Source organism: Papio anubis, chromosome 2, assembly GCF_008728515.1.
Source record: "Papio anubis isolate 15944 chromosome 2, Panubis1.0, whole genome shotgun sequence".
NCBI lineage: Eukaryota > Metazoa > Chordata > Mammalia > Primates > Cercopithecidae > Papio > Papio anubis.
Genome location: NC_044977.1, coordinates 103,598,985 through 103,615,859, shown reverse-complemented (window position 1 = coordinate 103,615,859; position 16,875 = coordinate 103,598,985). Strand labels below are relative to the sequence as shown.

General features: G+C 36.7%; 1 protein-coding gene across 31 annotated transcripts in view; it reads right to left on the bottom strand.

The window, feature by feature from the left end:
• Positions 1-16,875, bottom strand: part of LRRFIP2 (LRR binding FLII interacting protein 2) — a 177,270-nt gene that overhangs the window by 56,889 nt on the left and 103,506 nt on the right. For 19 of the 31 annotated variants that reach the window (XM_009201192.4, XM_017955596.2, XM_017955606.2 and 16 more), the window contains 6 exons: positions 11,008-11,064; positions 10,865-10,909; positions 7,189-7,257; positions 4,448-4,489; positions 2,276-2,341; positions 326-400 (listed from right to left, as the gene is read on the bottom strand). The exons of 6 other annotated variants lie outside the window; for them this stretch is intronic. In XM_009201192.4, the coding sequence (XP_009199456.1) occupies positions 326-400; positions 2,276-2,341; positions 4,448-4,489; positions 7,189-7,257; positions 10,865-10,909; positions 11,008-11,064 (354 nt within the window). The remainder of the gene's footprint in view (positions 1-325; positions 401-2,275; positions 2,342-4,447; positions 4,490-7,188; positions 7,258-10,864; positions 10,910-11,007; positions 11,065-16,875) is intronic. 6 more of the 31 variants (XM_021934575.1, XM_009201207.3, XM_021934577.1 and 3 more) reach the window with 4 other exon arrangements.

Here is a 16,875-nt window from a genome sequence, read left to right as displayed (position 1 = left end):
GGTTAGAGGGACAAATAGATACTTATGTGATAAAGGAAATATAATGAATTATATAATCTAAATGACAAGTATGTGATATTCACTATATTAGTCTTTGAACTTTTTGTACATTTAAACATTTTCATTAAAAAATTTTGTTAATGGTACTGATTTATAAACATGATGATTCAATAGTTCCCGTTGTTTAAAGAGACTCCCACAGACTATATAAATTCGGTTACCAAAAACTAGTATATATGTAGCCATTTACAGATTATTTACAGCTAGTCAAAATGCAAAACAGGGAGATTAGAAAACACATAAAGCCAAAAAACTTTAGACAAACCCGAGTGTAGTAGGCAGAGGTGGGTTTGCTATGTCTAAGACTGCTATAGTTTCTCTGGTCAAAGTAGAGGCCACTCTGCAAAAAGCAAAATTAAACACATTTTTCTTAGGTTAAATGTTAATAACCTAACAACACACAAAGGTAAAACTGAACACACAAAGGCAAAATGTGATATTGCCAAATCCCTTCTTCTCCAAAATAATGTTTTTAAATCATCATATCACATTAAGTCAAAGTAACAATTATTTCAAGCCCCTAAAACGAAGATATTACTAACTTTTTAAATTTAAAAACAAGACAATAAACTCTCAGACAAAATGAAATGAAAACAATTTATTCTCTTGCCATTCTTAAGAATGTCCTTGAACACTCCTGGACCACTGAATAATTACCAGTTTTACAATCCATCTGGCAAAGCCACAGAAGTGGTTAAAGGGCTATGTATTTGGTTCCAAACATTTCCTAGTCCCATTACTTGTCAAAATAAACTGACAAATTACCAAAATGAAAGAGAGTACAATAAATGTGGTTTGATCTAAAACACTATGGCAGGTTTATTTATACAATGCACAAAATAAACAATAATAGTATACATTATAGCTAACTGAGGGAGAGAAAACCATCTATAAAATTCCCTTCCCAACTTCTCTAGCCATCTTTTTCACTCAAGGTTAAGCAAATTTAGGCAATTTCTGATTTAAAGACTCCACCAGTGTTGACACTGCAGTTGAGGATACCCCTACTCTCACTCCACCCCTACCACCCCTAGCCCTGCCTTCCCACACCACTCTTCACTCCCAACTCACACCCTCAACTAGGCACTAAGGTTCACCTTTCCCCAGAGATCCCAAGACCTTACCTTCCAGGGCCTCTCGTTAATGTCCTCCCCATTACATTCTCCCTTCTCTCCTTCCTTCTACCAACCAAAGCCTTCCAACCCTCTCCCCATCCAACCCATGGGAACCCTGAATTATGAATTAGCAAAGAGTTGGGACTGCACTTCCTTTGCCAGTACTGTTGCAACCTAACAGGAAATGGGTGTTCCCAATGTACCAAGTGGGCATTCTGGAGATATTCCTTTCCTCACAGAAATTTGTTTAGCGGCCAGGCACTGTGGCTCATGCCTGTAATCCCAGCACTTTGGGAGGCTGAGGCGGGAGGATCATCTGGCCAACATGGCAAAACCCCATCTCTACAAAAATACAAAAATTAGCCAGGAATAGTGGCACATGCCTGTAATCCCAGCTACTTGGGAGGCTGAGGCAGGAGAATTGTTTGAACCTGGGAGGTGGAGGTTGCAGTGAGCCGAGATTGCACCATGCAATCTAGCCTGGGAGACAGAGCGAGACTCCAACTCACAAAAAAAAAAAAAAAAAAAAAAAAAAAAAGAACAAAAGAAAAAGAAAAAAGAAATGTTGTTTTGCAAAGTGACTAGAATAAAGAGTATATTCATTCTGCAGTTTAATTACATTACAGATTAACGAGTTTTCAGCAAGCTAGTATGGAAACTTTGCCATTACACATTTATTGTAGAAACGAGAAAATGCATTCCAAGTTTCCAAAACACAAACTTTTAGAATGAAACCTATTTGTGAGTTTAGTTACTGCCCATAATGCCACAACTAAATCAATTCAAATTCCTAAAATAAGGATGAGAATCTTACTAAACCTATTCTTCAGGTATATTCCAAAGGACAATTCATAAATGAAAATACTTGTTAATGAGCTTCTTGTGATATAATACTAACTCTGCCTGCTGGGGTTTGCATTTGTTAATACTAAAACTTGCAAATGAAAACAAAATTATTTTTAAATTTCTGATAAATCATGTTTCAGCAGATTATCAAGTTTCAATAATGCCCTAGTAGCACACCAAAGCAATCATAATCATAATCCTTAAGTTCCTAATAGTACTTTGTGAATTGTGATATGAGACACAACAGAACTAACCAGTGGGTCTTTATGAGAACCAGAAGACCTCTTCTTCATTCCATGAGAGTGACTATAAGAATGATTCTGGAAGTAAATATTTCAAGTTAACTTCAATGATTACATAGGGAAGTTATGAAAATAATTTAATAAAATTCATCTTGAAATTATATGCACAAAGGTCTATATGAGATACACAATAGTTTACATGCAATTTATTTCCCAAAGGTTAGTAAACAATTCACTGCACTTTACTAGCTAGGCTACCTGGCCCCTCTACACATTTGCATTCCTCCCTCACCTCCCTCTGTGCCAAGCATCTCTGTGTCTGGCCAGCTAAAGAAAACCTGATTAGAACTAAGAGCCAGGCAGGATATTTGTGGAGACCTTCATGCCACACTTGAGTCCCTCTGGCTTCTTTTTTTTCTTTTTCAGTAGAAACAGGGTGTTGCTCTGTCACCCAGACTGGGGTATAGTGGCACAATCATGGCTCACTGCAGCCTAGAACTCCTGGACTCCTGCCACAGTCTCCTGAGTAGGTAAGACCACAGGTATGTACCACTACACTCAGCTAATTTGGGGTTGGGGGGACAGGTAGAGACAATGCCTTGCTATGTTATCCAGGATGGTCTTGAACTCTTGGTCTCAAGTGATCCTCCTGCCTCAACCTCCCAAAATGCTGGATTACAGGCATGAGACACCACTCCTGCCCCCCCCCATCTTCTTTATAAGGATATAGGTAACAAGATAATTCATTTCCTTCTATAGTCTTCCTTACCTAAAGGTCAAATAGCAATCTTTTGGAACAATTAAAACAGGACTGAGAGAACGAAGAACATGACATTAAACTGTCCCAGTCCCAGACAGTACTCTTAACCCAAATTAGTGAATCCACAGTATGTAATGCTCAGGAGGGAAACAACCAACATGGTATGGATTGCCCAGCATACCATAAATGGTCACCTTATAAAAGGGTCCCTTGAAGGCAGGATTGTCTCAATATCTAACTTTTCCTAGGAGTACAGAGCCAAGTACATATGGGAAAATTAAGGCCAGCAATACTACTAAATAGGTAAATTGGTAGATAAGAAATCTAATCTAGGTACGTACTACTTGCCTGAAATAAGGAGGTGTGGCTAGAAGTGCCCTACCTATCAAGAGCCAAAGGCAACAGACTGCTCTAGGTAAACCATCTCACATATATATGGTTGTATCCCCAATCAATGATTAAAAATTCATTTTTCTTTTTTTTGAATATGCATCTTTTTATATATTACTCTGAACATTTTAAGAGATGTCTATGTAATTTAGAAACTCAGGCAACCTAATGACAAAATATTAACCCAAGAAAAACAAGCTATAACTTAAATTCCTTGGTTAATGACATACCATAAAAAACTAACCAAATCAAACCAAAATGTATGGACATAACTGATGTCTTAGGTGTCCTCTAACACTACTGGATGTTTTCTATCTAGCAACTTCACACCTGCTAGCTTGTGACATATGACATAAAACACAGTTAGGGCTTGTGCTCAACATTAAGACATGTTTATAACAGTGTTAGAATGACAATTAGTATGTTAGGTGGGTGGCTCATCGTTTTAAGAAAAGATACATTACTACCAGCTGGGCATGATAGCTCACACATGTAATCCCAGCACTTTGGGAGGCCAAGGTGGGAGGATCACTTAAGACCAAAAGTTCGAGACCAGCCTGGACAGCATAGCAAAACCCCATCTCTACAAAAAAAATAAAACAATTAGATGGGCATGTTGCCACATGTTTATAGTACTCGCTACTCAGAAGGCTGAGATGGGAGGATCCCTTGAACCCAGGAGTTCAAAGTTGCAGTCAGTAAGTTATGATTGCACCACTGCACTCCAGCCTGGTTGACAGAGAGGGATCCCATCTTTAAAATTAAAAAAAAAAAAAAAAAAAAAAAAAAAAAGATATTACTACCAATCCTAGTCCTCAATAGGTAAGAATAACTTGTGTCTAATTCTGAAATCCTAAAGAAAAAAATTACTATTCATGCCACAACCACAAAACATTAGCTTTTTGCTTTGTTAGTCACATTTTCCCCAAAAGTTCATAATAAAGCCATGAAAGTTAGTCATATTCTATAATTAGCATCAACAGATGTTTATAAAGCAAAACTCCAAATATAACACAAAGTCATGCACTACATACTAATGATGAAAGTCTTGATGATCTATCCTTGAACATATCATACTGGGTTTCAGCAGAACATGAAAGTTGGTTTGTTTCCAAATTCAGAAATATAAAGAAGAGAAGAAGTAATATTTGAGGTTATTAAAAATCCAGCACTATTTTAAAAGAAAAAATTATTAAACATGAAAGCTAATCCAGCTGAATTAAAAAAAAATTCTTCCTCCTACTCTTTCCTAGTATAAAGTATTGCTAAACTGTATGTATATTCAAAACTGTATGTTTATTTTTCTTTTAAATAACAAAATTCATAATCACTAATAGTGATATGATTCAATCTCAGTACACTATAGCACAAAACATCCTAAGGGAGCCTTTAAATACAAGAATTAAGCATTCTAAAGTCAAAAGTGCTTTTTAAGAAAATTATTATCACTTTTAACATCATTTCCTATTGTTTGAAAAGTGGCAAAAGCAAAGAATGAACAGGCAATAAGGCAAGCACACATAACTAGCATGGTCAAGCTTACAAAAGAACAATTGCAGCACCAAGATGGGGAACATTCCCTTGGATCTGCTTGTGAACAAACACCTAAAATTGTCCTTCCTCAAGAAAATGCTGATTTCTCACTTTGAGAAATCTGGTCAAAGTGTGAACTGCACAGTATCACACAGGTGTGACACAGAATATAAATCAAAGAAAAATATACAAAAGTCATAAGACCAGAACACGCATATTTCATGTAGGAGCCTTTTAAAAAGATAGTATGTGTAATATCACATTTCAAATCCAGGAAAAAAAAACAAATAGTAACTACATAGATTTATGGCTTTCACACATCGTTTCTTAAACATTCTAGTTTATATTTTTAAGCTATCTACCCAGAAAGTCATATATAAAACAAATAAAAGCAATGAACAAGTTCCTTAGGTAGTTTAAATACTAATTGTTTGGTAAAAATATCTTTCTTTTCCAACCCTTATATTCATTTAAAATTTTAAGGAATACTATTCAAAAACCCAATAGGTTACAGTTCATCAGTAGTTCCTAAAATCAACTTAGTAGCTTCAACCAGCTTTTTTTGAGACAGGGTCTCACTCTTTTGCCCAGGATGGAGTAGAGTGGAGTACAGGTTGGAGTACAGTACAGTTCACTGCAACATCGAACTCCTGGGTTCAAGTGAACCTCCCATTTCAGGCTCCCAAGAACCTGGAACTGCAGAACTACGGGTACATGCCACCATGCTTAGCTAATTTTTTTATTATTATTATTTTAGGAGATGGGGTCTTGCTATGTTGCCCAGGCTGGTCTTGAACTCCTGGGTTCAAGTAATCCTCCCACCTCAGCCTTCCAAAGTGCTGGGATTATAGGCAAGAGCCACTGTACCCTGCCCTCAACCAGCATTTTAAAAACTAAACTAGAAGAGAAAATATTAGAGGGTGCTGTGCAAAATAAGTGCAAATATCATTTTGTGAAACTTTTGTTTCAATAATGTATTTTCTATACTTTTACATATATACAAATCCACATGCATGAATCTTCATGTGTATACTGACTTACGGTGTAAAATGTATTCCTTGTAGAGATCACAATTTTTAAAAAGCTTAAAATATATCACAAAATCAAATTATATAATCTAGTTCTAATAAAACATTAAAATAATAGTTCAGTCAAAATAAAGCCCTTCCTTTCATGCCTAATGAAATGGTCATTTATAAAAACATTGCAGAAACCTCAAAAAATAAATTCCATAAGTATCAGACTAAGTGGTACCATTTTACCACTGGTATAAATTCATTGAAAATGTTATTGTAATAAACACCAATTTTATTGGAGCAAAATATCTGTACCGAATGCTTTTCTTATATTATCCTGAAACTAACAGAAAACATAAGCAATAAAAAAATATTATTAATACATGTGTAACAAAATCTTGTTACAAAATTTTCCAAAATACATAATAGTATGCATTTGTTAAACTGTGTAGTAGTAAAATGTCACTTACCATGGAGTGACACTTCCCCAAAAATAAAGTTGCTTCTCTATGGAAATTTCTAAATATTTTATATCTAACCCTTTTGTTTAAAAAAAAAAAAAAACCTCCATGACCAAAACGTATATTACTCAAGTCACACATTCTAGCACACAAGCTATTCCATCCTCCAAATCAGGTAAGTTCATGGAAAAGGGTAGCTGTCTTTACTCTTATCATCCTTTCTGTAGCACCAGTGGCATTTTACACAGGCACAGGATTTAACAAGCCAAACTGGAATTAACCTGTTTCAATTTTCCTTTTCCAAAATATAACGTAGAATTCAGCTGGTTTTTAAAAAAATGTTGAATCTATCTGGTAGGAAAATCCATAATTTGGGCATACCAACTGCTACTAAAACAATGGGCAAACAAAAAAAGTCACCCCAATAAGTAAAAGTTGGCATTTATATTGTTGTAAAATAAGAAAGATTCATCAAAGGAGGAAAAGTGAAAATAGTAAGGGCTCATTTCCAAATTTTTGATGCTATAACTATAGAGCAAAAAAAATCCAAAATTTGCTATTGTAATCTTTTAAAGAAATTTTAACTGTCAAACTTGACTGAAAGTTTTCATTAGGAAACAAACTAGAAAGAAAATACATACAGCAAACAAAGTTCATCAAGTGTTAATTTCTATCAGAATGTACCTATTACTCAAATATCCAGGACGCTGGAAGTCAAAAGTGAATGCACAACACTAATACCACACATTTTCCTGGGCTACACACCATGGTGTCTTTCCTTTTGGGTGTACTGGCTCTGCTCCAAAGTGTCCCAGTTATATCCTTCGATGGGTTCTTCAATGGAATTAAACAGTGTAATAGTAAATGATAAAACACAAAATTGTAAGTATATTTTAAAAATTAAATTCATTAAAATTATACCAAGGCTACTGGTATATAAATAATAACTAAATACATGCAACAGTAAAAATCTCCACCAACGAGAAAAGGCAATTTATCCCTACTGCTCTGATTCAATCAAGATCGCTTTTTCTTCGTTTTTATGCTATGGCACAATCAACGCTCAACGCAGCCTCGACTTCCTGGACAGCTCAAGCAATCCGCCCACCTCAGCCTCCCAACTAGCTGGGACCACAGGCGTGCAGCACCATACCCAGCTAATTTATTTTATTTTTATTTATTTATTTTTAGTAGAGACAAGTTCTCACTACATTGCCCAGGTTGATCTCAAACTCCTGGGTGATTCTGCTGCATCAGCCTCCCAAAGTGCTGGGATGAAAGGCATGAGCCACTGTGTCTGGTCAAGATCACTTCATTTTCTAATTTTGGATCTCTACCTTACTGTCTTCTTGTATTTCAATGTATAAAGCAATGACCAAGCAGCTACTAATGTTCTGCACTATTAATAATCCAATCATTATATAAAACTAATAGACACAGACTGTTTCAATTCTAAATTCCTAACTTTGATGTAATCATCCCTCCCCCAATCCTACCATTCACAGTCTAGAACTACCTTTGCTGTTTTTATTTTTATACATAATGTCTATAGCACTGACACCAACATTTCTAGCCCAGATAGCTTCTGGTAAGCCACCTTTCAAAAAGATAGTATATGAAAGTTAATTGGACAAAAGGAGAAATCTAAAGTCCTAAGAATGCACCATAAGACCATAGATATATCCACCTCACATTCAGGTACTGCTAATGTTCACACATCAAATACTACGTTCAGAAAGTATTAGACCTCTTAATACACGGCCTTAAGTTTTTAAAAATAACTGGCTGAGAAATGCATAACTCCAAAATTATATAGCAAACCACAAGGAAATTTAGGTCAGTGTTTTAGGCCATCACATTTATTTCTACAGAGGACAAAAGTTGTCTAACATATTCAGCTTAAAGGAGAAGTTATTTTAAAAGCAAATAATTTGATGAAAACTTAGAACTCTCAATATTATTTGGGTAAAACAGAATATGTTTTATCTCAACTATATTTCTTTTAAATGAAATTAGTAGTGAGCTTTCAGACTTGTTTCCAGGGAAGTCTAAACATTTAAACTGTGCTAGATGTACACTTACAGAGAGTAATGTACTAGAATCTCCTCTAGGATGTAAAACTTTTATTAATTTTTACATTTATACATTGACGTTTTTAAATACTGGGAGTTTTATTATATCCCATATTAACAAATTTTCAAAATTAACATAATGAAATTAAATACTGCAGTTATATCTTAAATTTGTTTAATGATACAAATGCCATAAAAATAAAATCAACCTGATTACTTTATATACATTCTGGGTATACAGTTATTATCAGTTTAACTGCAGATTTCTTTTTTTTTGCAGATTTGTTTTAAAGGCTCCCAAATGTTCAAATTTTGCTGGTTCTACCTTTAAGTTAAACAAATATATAATCAAGTTTCCTAAGGTCACATACAAATTTACAAATAAGCAGCTTAATAACAACTGTGTAAAAATACACACTACGAACGTTATAATGAAAAGCAAAAGGAAAAAGCCATAAATACAAGAAGAGGATTATTTTCACAGCCTTTAAGACTCAACTTTAAAGCTTTTATTGACTGACTCCCTATATCATTCTTTACAAAATAATTATTTTAATTTTTATTTTGAGACAGAGGCTCACTCTGTCACCCAAGCTGGAGTGCGGTGGCACGATCTCAGTTCATTGCAACCTCCGCCCATGGGTTCAACTGATTCTCGTGCCTCAGCCTCCCAAGTAGCAGGGATTACAGGCATTAGCCACTACACCTGGCTAATTTTTGTATTTTTAGTAGAGATGGGGGTTTTTGCCATGTTGGCCAGGTTGGTCTGGAACTCTGAACCTCAGGTGATCTGCCCACCTCAGCATCCCAAAGTGCTGGGATTACAGATGTCAGCCACCACTCCCGGCCTTTTCAAAATATTTAAAGAGAAAAAAACAAAGTACTATATCTCCAGGGAGAAGTATGATGAATTCACTATTAAAATTTTTCTACTGTAAAATCATTTATAGGCTGCCAATTATCTTAGATTTCTGTAACGATCTGTTAATATTCTTTTTTTTTTTTTTTTTTGAGATGGAGTTTCGCTCTTGTTGCCCAGGCTGAAGCGCAATGGTGCAATCTTGGCTCACTGCAACCTCCGTCTTCCAGATTCAAGCAATTCTCCTGCTTCAGCCTACCAAGTAACTGGGATTACAGGCATGTGCCACCACACCAGGCTAATTTTGTATTTTCAGTAGAGACGGGTTTCACCATGTTAGCCAGGCTGGTCGTGAACTCCCAACCTCAGGTGATCCACCTGCCTCGGCCTCCCAAAGTGCTGAGATTACAGGTGTGAGCCACCGTGTCTGGCCAATATTCTTAAAAATCTAAAGTTTTATAACTAAAATATTCCTGATTTAGTAACCAGTTTAGTAACTTACTCTAAAAAGACAGTACATTACATTCGACAAGAAAAATAACCAGCCTGGAGAACATTCACCAAGAAAAATAGCCAGCCTGGAGTTTATATTTATGAATATAAACATGTCAATAACTAGTATGCCAGAGCACACTCAGTTTATTAGAGTCTATTTTTATCATTTATACAAGGTGGAAAGAAAATTAGAGTCAGGGAAAACTAACAAATAGAGACTTCAACATGTAAGATCATCTTACTGATTAAAAAAACTACATGGAAGTATACATATAACATTGTAACCAAAATGCAGTTGTATCCTAAAAGCTATTAAAATTTTAAAAATTTAAATAAAATAAAATGGAAAAAAAGCAAGTATACACATAGCATTATCAATGTGCAAAATAAAAGTACCGCTTTAAGGTTTAAAGTATACTTTTTTAAGAGAGAAATTAGGGTCTTGGCATAATACGAGGGTTTTTAAGGAGCAGCTTCTTCTTCCTCCTGATGTATAACAATCCATGCAAAAAACAACCTGGGGCATTCTATAAAATGTTAATCAAAATGTCAAAGCATGATAATTCCTATACATATTCAGGGAACTTCTCAAATCAGATGTTCAAATTTTCCACATAATAAAATTATAATTAATCATCCAAGCCCCAAAGCTATTTTGCATTTAATAAACTGTCATTTTTTAAGATATGAAAGTAGGAAAAGTCTGAAAGTTAGAACCAAACAAATATTATTTTACAAGATCAATCTTAATTATTTTTTTCCAAAATCAAAGGTCCTTCTATAGAAAAAGAGATTAGACCCATGTTAATAGATTAAAGTATTCATGATTTTAGAGTTGATTTACTTATGACAATAATTTGAAAGAAAGCATCATTTTCCAATGAAAGGTCTTTGCCAATATTTTATACTTCGTTTAAAAAGGCAAAGAAATATATGAACATTGTCAGATTGTTTAGGCAATTGAAGAAAGTTCACATGTAAGCTTTGTATTGTGTAGACAAGTTAAAATACCAACCCTGTGACTGCCAAGACTTCGAATGGACAATGCATCCTCAACTCCCTGATAAAAATAAAAATAAACACAGTAAAAGTTTGTGAGTGACTGCATTAAGCTAATGAGGAAAAGTATCAGAGGCAAGTTTATAGGTTATTACAAACCAGATAAGGACGATGGTGACTGGACCGGTGGGAATACCTGGCCCTTTCCGAATCTTCCTGGGAAAGGAGAAAGTACATGTAGAGTTAATCGCTGAACAGACAGTTGTTTATCAGAACTGCGCAAAGAGCAGTTAACAGCACGGCAACAACTCCTGAGAGCAGGTGGGTTTGGACAACTTATCTTTGGGGCAGCCACATTCTTTGGTTGGAAAGAAAGTAGAAATAATCTTGGCAATGTTCTTATTTTATCAGGAGTATGTATGTCAGACCACTTGGAATGGTCTGTATAAGACCAAGAGAGTTCAATATACCAAGATAAAAATGTGCAAGTATACTCAACAAAGAGAAGTTGAGTTCAGCATTAAAAAAAGACATTAATCTATTTTTTTCATTGTGCTCATCAGTTTATGCAGGTAGGAAGAAGTGTTTACATTATCACTGATGTATTTTAACAAGACAGTATATGATTCTAAAAATACTTGGATTATAATTTTGCGCTTACTGTAAAGATTTCTTTTTTTTTCTTTTACCACTCTAACTAGAAAAGAACTGAAACAGAGCCTGAAACAGAGCCTGTGTGTTGTTAATATGAAAAACTACTTATACTTAGAAATAATTACATATATATTTTAGAGTTGGTCAAGTTATCTCAAATAATGCCGTAAACAGATTATTTTTAAAAAATGATTGCAGCCTAACAGTTGACTAAATTAAATGTAATTCTAAACTTTTCCACATTTAGCTATTAGCAATGGAGCATTAAGGCCTGAGTCATGCGGGATAAAATGGCTAGTCCCTAAAACCTACTCATCTCAAACAGTAAGGAATTTCTGATCTTTCAGAATTTCAAGTCCAAAGTGTTAATGTGCACTGACTGAAAATCTATACATTACTGATCAACTGGGTTCATGGCTTATCAATGCTGTATTTTTGTAAAATGAATCAATGCCTCAAAACTCCCTGGTTGACATCTGCTGTGACTGATGCCCTTGACCAAATCTATGCTGAAGTCTGTTTATAAGCACTACTATGACTCAATTTCTAATCAGATATTCTGATCTTTAGGAATTCATCACTGATTTACATTTGTTGTTGTTGTTGTCGTTGTTGTTTTTTGAGACGGAGTCTCGCTCTGTCGCCCAGGCTGGAATGCAGTGGCGTGACCTCAGTTCACGGCAACCTCAGCCTCCTGGGTTCGAGCAATTCTCGTGCTTCAGCCCCCTAAGTAGCTGGGACCACAGGCACCCACCACCACACCCGGCTAATTTTTGTTTTAGCAGAGATGGGGTTTCGCCATGTTGGCCAGGCTAGTCTTGAATTCCTGACCTCAAGGGATCTGCCCACCTCAGCCTTCCAAAGTGCTGGTATTACAGGTGTGAGCCACCATGCCTGGCCACTGATTTACATTTTTGGTTATGCAATAGACACATGTAGTCTGCAAGAAGCCAAGAAAATTTCTTCCCTTTCTTTATCAAGTGATACCACAAAAGTTTTGGGGGCATGTGTGTTAGCCTAGCAGGACGGGTACAGCTTATTAAGTGGTAATCAGTTCTAGGCTCCTTAGTTTGGTTAGTTTGAAAAGCCTTTACCATAAAGGTGAGTTAACTCCACATGCCCCTTCCAATATTATTTGGAGTACTAGGGTAAATATATGGTTTAATATCTAATCTTCCCTTTATTCTAGCCTTTTTTCCATTCCATCTATCACATAAGAGCATTTTCAAAAACCTTCATCTGAAAGAGCAAACAGCCCCATTTCCAAAGTATTGCTAGCAAAGTACAGATGAAGTCATAGTTTCAATTATGTCCCTTGAATAAATTAATACCAGCGGACAATAGATTATAAGATTACAGCAAACTACCTTATTAAGTGCCAGTTGATATAGGTAGTATCCCTCTATATTTACAATGAGGCTTCTCTTGCATCGTCATTATCGAAAAATTGGCCTAAAAAGACTTCCAAAAACTACAGAATGAACAAATAGTACAACCCCCATAACAGGTCAGACTTATATTTGGACAAGATGATGTATACTTGATAGTCATTAAACTGATACCTTAAATAAGCACTGTCCAATACAACTTTCTCTGACCACGGAAATGTTCTATATTTGTGCTAATATAGTATCCACTAGCCACATGTGGCTACCTGAGCCATCTTGAAATGTCAACTGAGAATACCAAATTATTATTAATTTTAGGTTTAAGTCATTTAGTCAATTTCAAATTAGTAGGAACTTTAATTACCTACATGTGGCTACTATACCTGATAGCACTTCTCTAAACCTATTTGACAAATATGTTTAGGTAAAACAGTAAGGCAAGCTCAAGGCAAATTTTAATTACACCAAAAACTTCCAAAACACATATTCTACTAAGGGCCTGCCCAAGTAGGCATAGGTCCTTTTCTTCCTGGTCCTTTCATCCTTCCAACACATTACCAGGTGTGGCACTCTCATACCTTCAAATACTGGTTCTGCCAATGACTATGCAAGTTATTTACTTCACCAATTCTTTATAAACATATCTATAAAATTGGGACAGTAATACCTGTCTTATAATGTGAAATAAAACCTACGTAAAAAGCACTAGCGCAGTGCTGATATACAGTTTGCACTCAAAGTTGTATTCATTTCTGAGCTTCCTTCCTTTTCACTCCCTATTCATGTCCCAACATCACACTTCCAAAAAAAGGTATTATAATGAGGGGAAATTGTAAATACAGGAAAATTTCCTTCCTTCTAGTAACTGACAATCCTATTGTGGATTGTGTGTGTATGCATCATTTATTTTACTATAAATATTAGCCATTTATATTTTGTATTGTAACTATTACATGCCAACTTCTTCTTATGGGGTCATAGATAAAGCAGCCAGAGAGACAAAGATAAGAAGTGAGAGGAAGAATCGGTTTAATTTTTTTCTTTTTCTTTTTATTTGTTTACTGTCAACCCACTCACACCAAAGAATCAGTTTTTTGTTGTTGTTGTTTGTTTGTTTGTTTGAGACAGAGTCTCACTCTGTTTTTTTTTGTTTGTTTGTTTTTTTTTTTTTTTGAGACGGAGTCTTGCTCTGTGGCCCAGGCTGGAGTGCAGTGGCCGGATCTCAGCTCACTGCAAGCTCCGCCTCCCGGGTTCGTGCCATTCTCCTGCCTCAGCCTCCCGAGTAGCTGGGACTACAGGCGCCCGCCACCTCACCCGGCTATTTTTTTTTTTTTTTTTTTTAGTAGAGACAGGGTTTCACTGTGTTAGCCAGGATGGTCTCGATCTCCTGACCTCGTGATCCGCCCATCTCGGCCTCCCAAAGTGCTGGGATTACAGGCTTGAGCCACTGCGCCCGGCCGAGTCTCACTCTGTTGCCCAGGCTGGAGTGCAGTGGAACAATCTTGGCTCACTGCAACCTCCGCCTCCCAGGTTCAAGCGATTTTCCTGCCTCAGCCTCCCCGAGTAGCTGGGATTACAGGTGCCCGCCAGCACACCTGGCTAATTTTTGTATTTTTGGTAGAGACAGGGTTTCACCATGTTGCCAGGCTGGTCTCGAACTCCTGACCTCAAGTAATCCACCTGCCTCGGCCTCCCAAAGTGCTGGGATTACAGGCATGGGTCACTGTGCCCAGACCCAAAGAATCAGTTTTAACAGGGTAAAAGCAAGTGCCAGAAGGGGTTAGAAGTGATAATTATTTCCATCTGTAAAGAAATGCCACTTTCTCTGCATGTCCAAGTCCTGCCTATAAATCTCAAGACTTGGATTAGTCACTACCTGAATTTTAAAACTCTAGCCCAAAGGTCACCCCTTTCGATGAAAATCTAGCATACTCACTGCCTAAACTACACACATTTCACAGAGGTTTAACAACAAAACAAAAAAAAAGATTTGGCTGGGCGCAGTGGCTCACGCCTGTAATCCCAGCACTTTGAGAGGCCGAGGTGGGTGGATCGCCCGAGGTCAGGAGCTTGAAACTAGCCTGGCCAACATGGTCAAACTTCGTATCTACTGAAAATACAAAAAAAATTAACCAGGCATGGTAGCAAGTGCCTGTAATCCCAGTTACTCGGGAGGCTGAGGCAGAAGAATCACTTGATCCCGGGAGGCAGAGGTTGCAGTGAGCCGAGATCGCACCACTGCACTCCAGCTTGGGCGACAGAGTGAGACTCTATCTCAAAAATAAACAAATAAAGTAAAATAAAAAAGAAAAATTTCATCTTCCTGGCCTGTGAACACAGAAATCAAACATTAGACTTATCTTAGGCAATTTAATTTTAGAATTATAATGCATAATTAAAAGAACAAATTAACATTTCCAAAGACATTTTGCAAGCCAAAGTGATTTTTTTTTTTTTTTTAAGGGATGGGGTCTTGCCCTGTCACCCAGGCTGGAGTATAGTGGCGTGATCACAGCTCACTGCAGCCTGGACTCCTGGGCTCAAGCAATCCTTCTGCCTCAGCCTCTGGAGTAGCTGGGACTACAGACTCATGCCAGCAAGCCCTGCTAATTTTTTTTAGGACAGGGTCTTGCTATGTTGCCGAAGCTAGTCTCAAATTCCTGGCCTGAAGCAATCCTCCTACCTCGACCTCCCAAGTAGTGGGATTACAGGTACAAGCCGTAGCTCCCAACAAAAATGATTTCTTTTATTCACACAAAACATTCTTAATGCATCATCAATAATATTAACCCAATTACATGCAGAAGACACTTCAAATAAAATTAATTAGGCAAGTTCTAGTTACAAGAAAGGATAGATTCCACTCCAAAATAACACACACATACCTGACGGGTCATTTAATTTTAAGTAACCAAACATCTTCTTTCTCTTTTTATCTAAAACACTATCACAACAAGAATTACAATAAACTTTTAAATTTAAAAGTTATTATAGTAATAAATATTTAAATTCTGCTTGTACCTTAAAATGCTGCTATAGAAGAGATTTGCTCATAAAGTTGCTTGTTTAGACCGGACATGGAGGCTCACGCCTATAATCCCAGCACTTTGGGAGGCTGAGGTGGGTGGATCACCAGAGGTCAGGAGTTTGAGACCAGCCTGGTCAACATGATGAAACCCTGTCTCTACTAAAAATGCAAAAATTAGCTGGGCGTGGTGGCGGGCGCCTGTAATCCCAGCTACTCGAGAGGCTGAGGCAGGAGAATCACTTGAACCCAGGAAGCAGAGGTTTCAGTGAACTGAGATTGTGCCACTGCACTCCAGCCTGGGCAATGAGCGCAAAACTCCGTCTCAAAAAAAAAAAAAGAAGGAAAGTTGCTTGTTTAGCAGCAATCAGACAGTGGTTCTGTAATTCCTTTAGGAATTACAGACTACTTTGAGAATCTGACAACAAAAATACCTGTGGGCATTTCCCATAAAAATAATTACATTTGAAAGTCTGCAGTAGAATCTAAGGCTTCATACCCCATCTCCCAAGCCTAGTCATATACAAGTTAAGAAGCCCTGTAATAGGAGACAGTGGGGAACTTACCAAGCTTTAAAAAAGTTCAAATTTAGGAATGATTCACATTAACTAACATTTTACTGATTCATAATTTGCTTTTATAGCTGACAATTTGAGAGTAGTGGTAGAGAACTTAAAAAGGACCTGAAGGAGTTGATAATAATAAGAGTAATTTTCAGAGGAAATGAAAGAATTACCTAGGTCATCTTTCAATGAAGACCATGTGGACTTAGTTTTTTTAAAAAAGGGGAGAGAGAAGTGGGGAAGAAAAGAACAAATCCATAAAAAGAAAACACATTCATTTTCTCACTCTTTCTTGATCAGGAGCATTCATGAGATGAAGGTGAGGATACTGACTACAACACAAAATGGTTGGACTCCAAATATACCTCTGGTCCACTATAGACAGAACAGACACTCT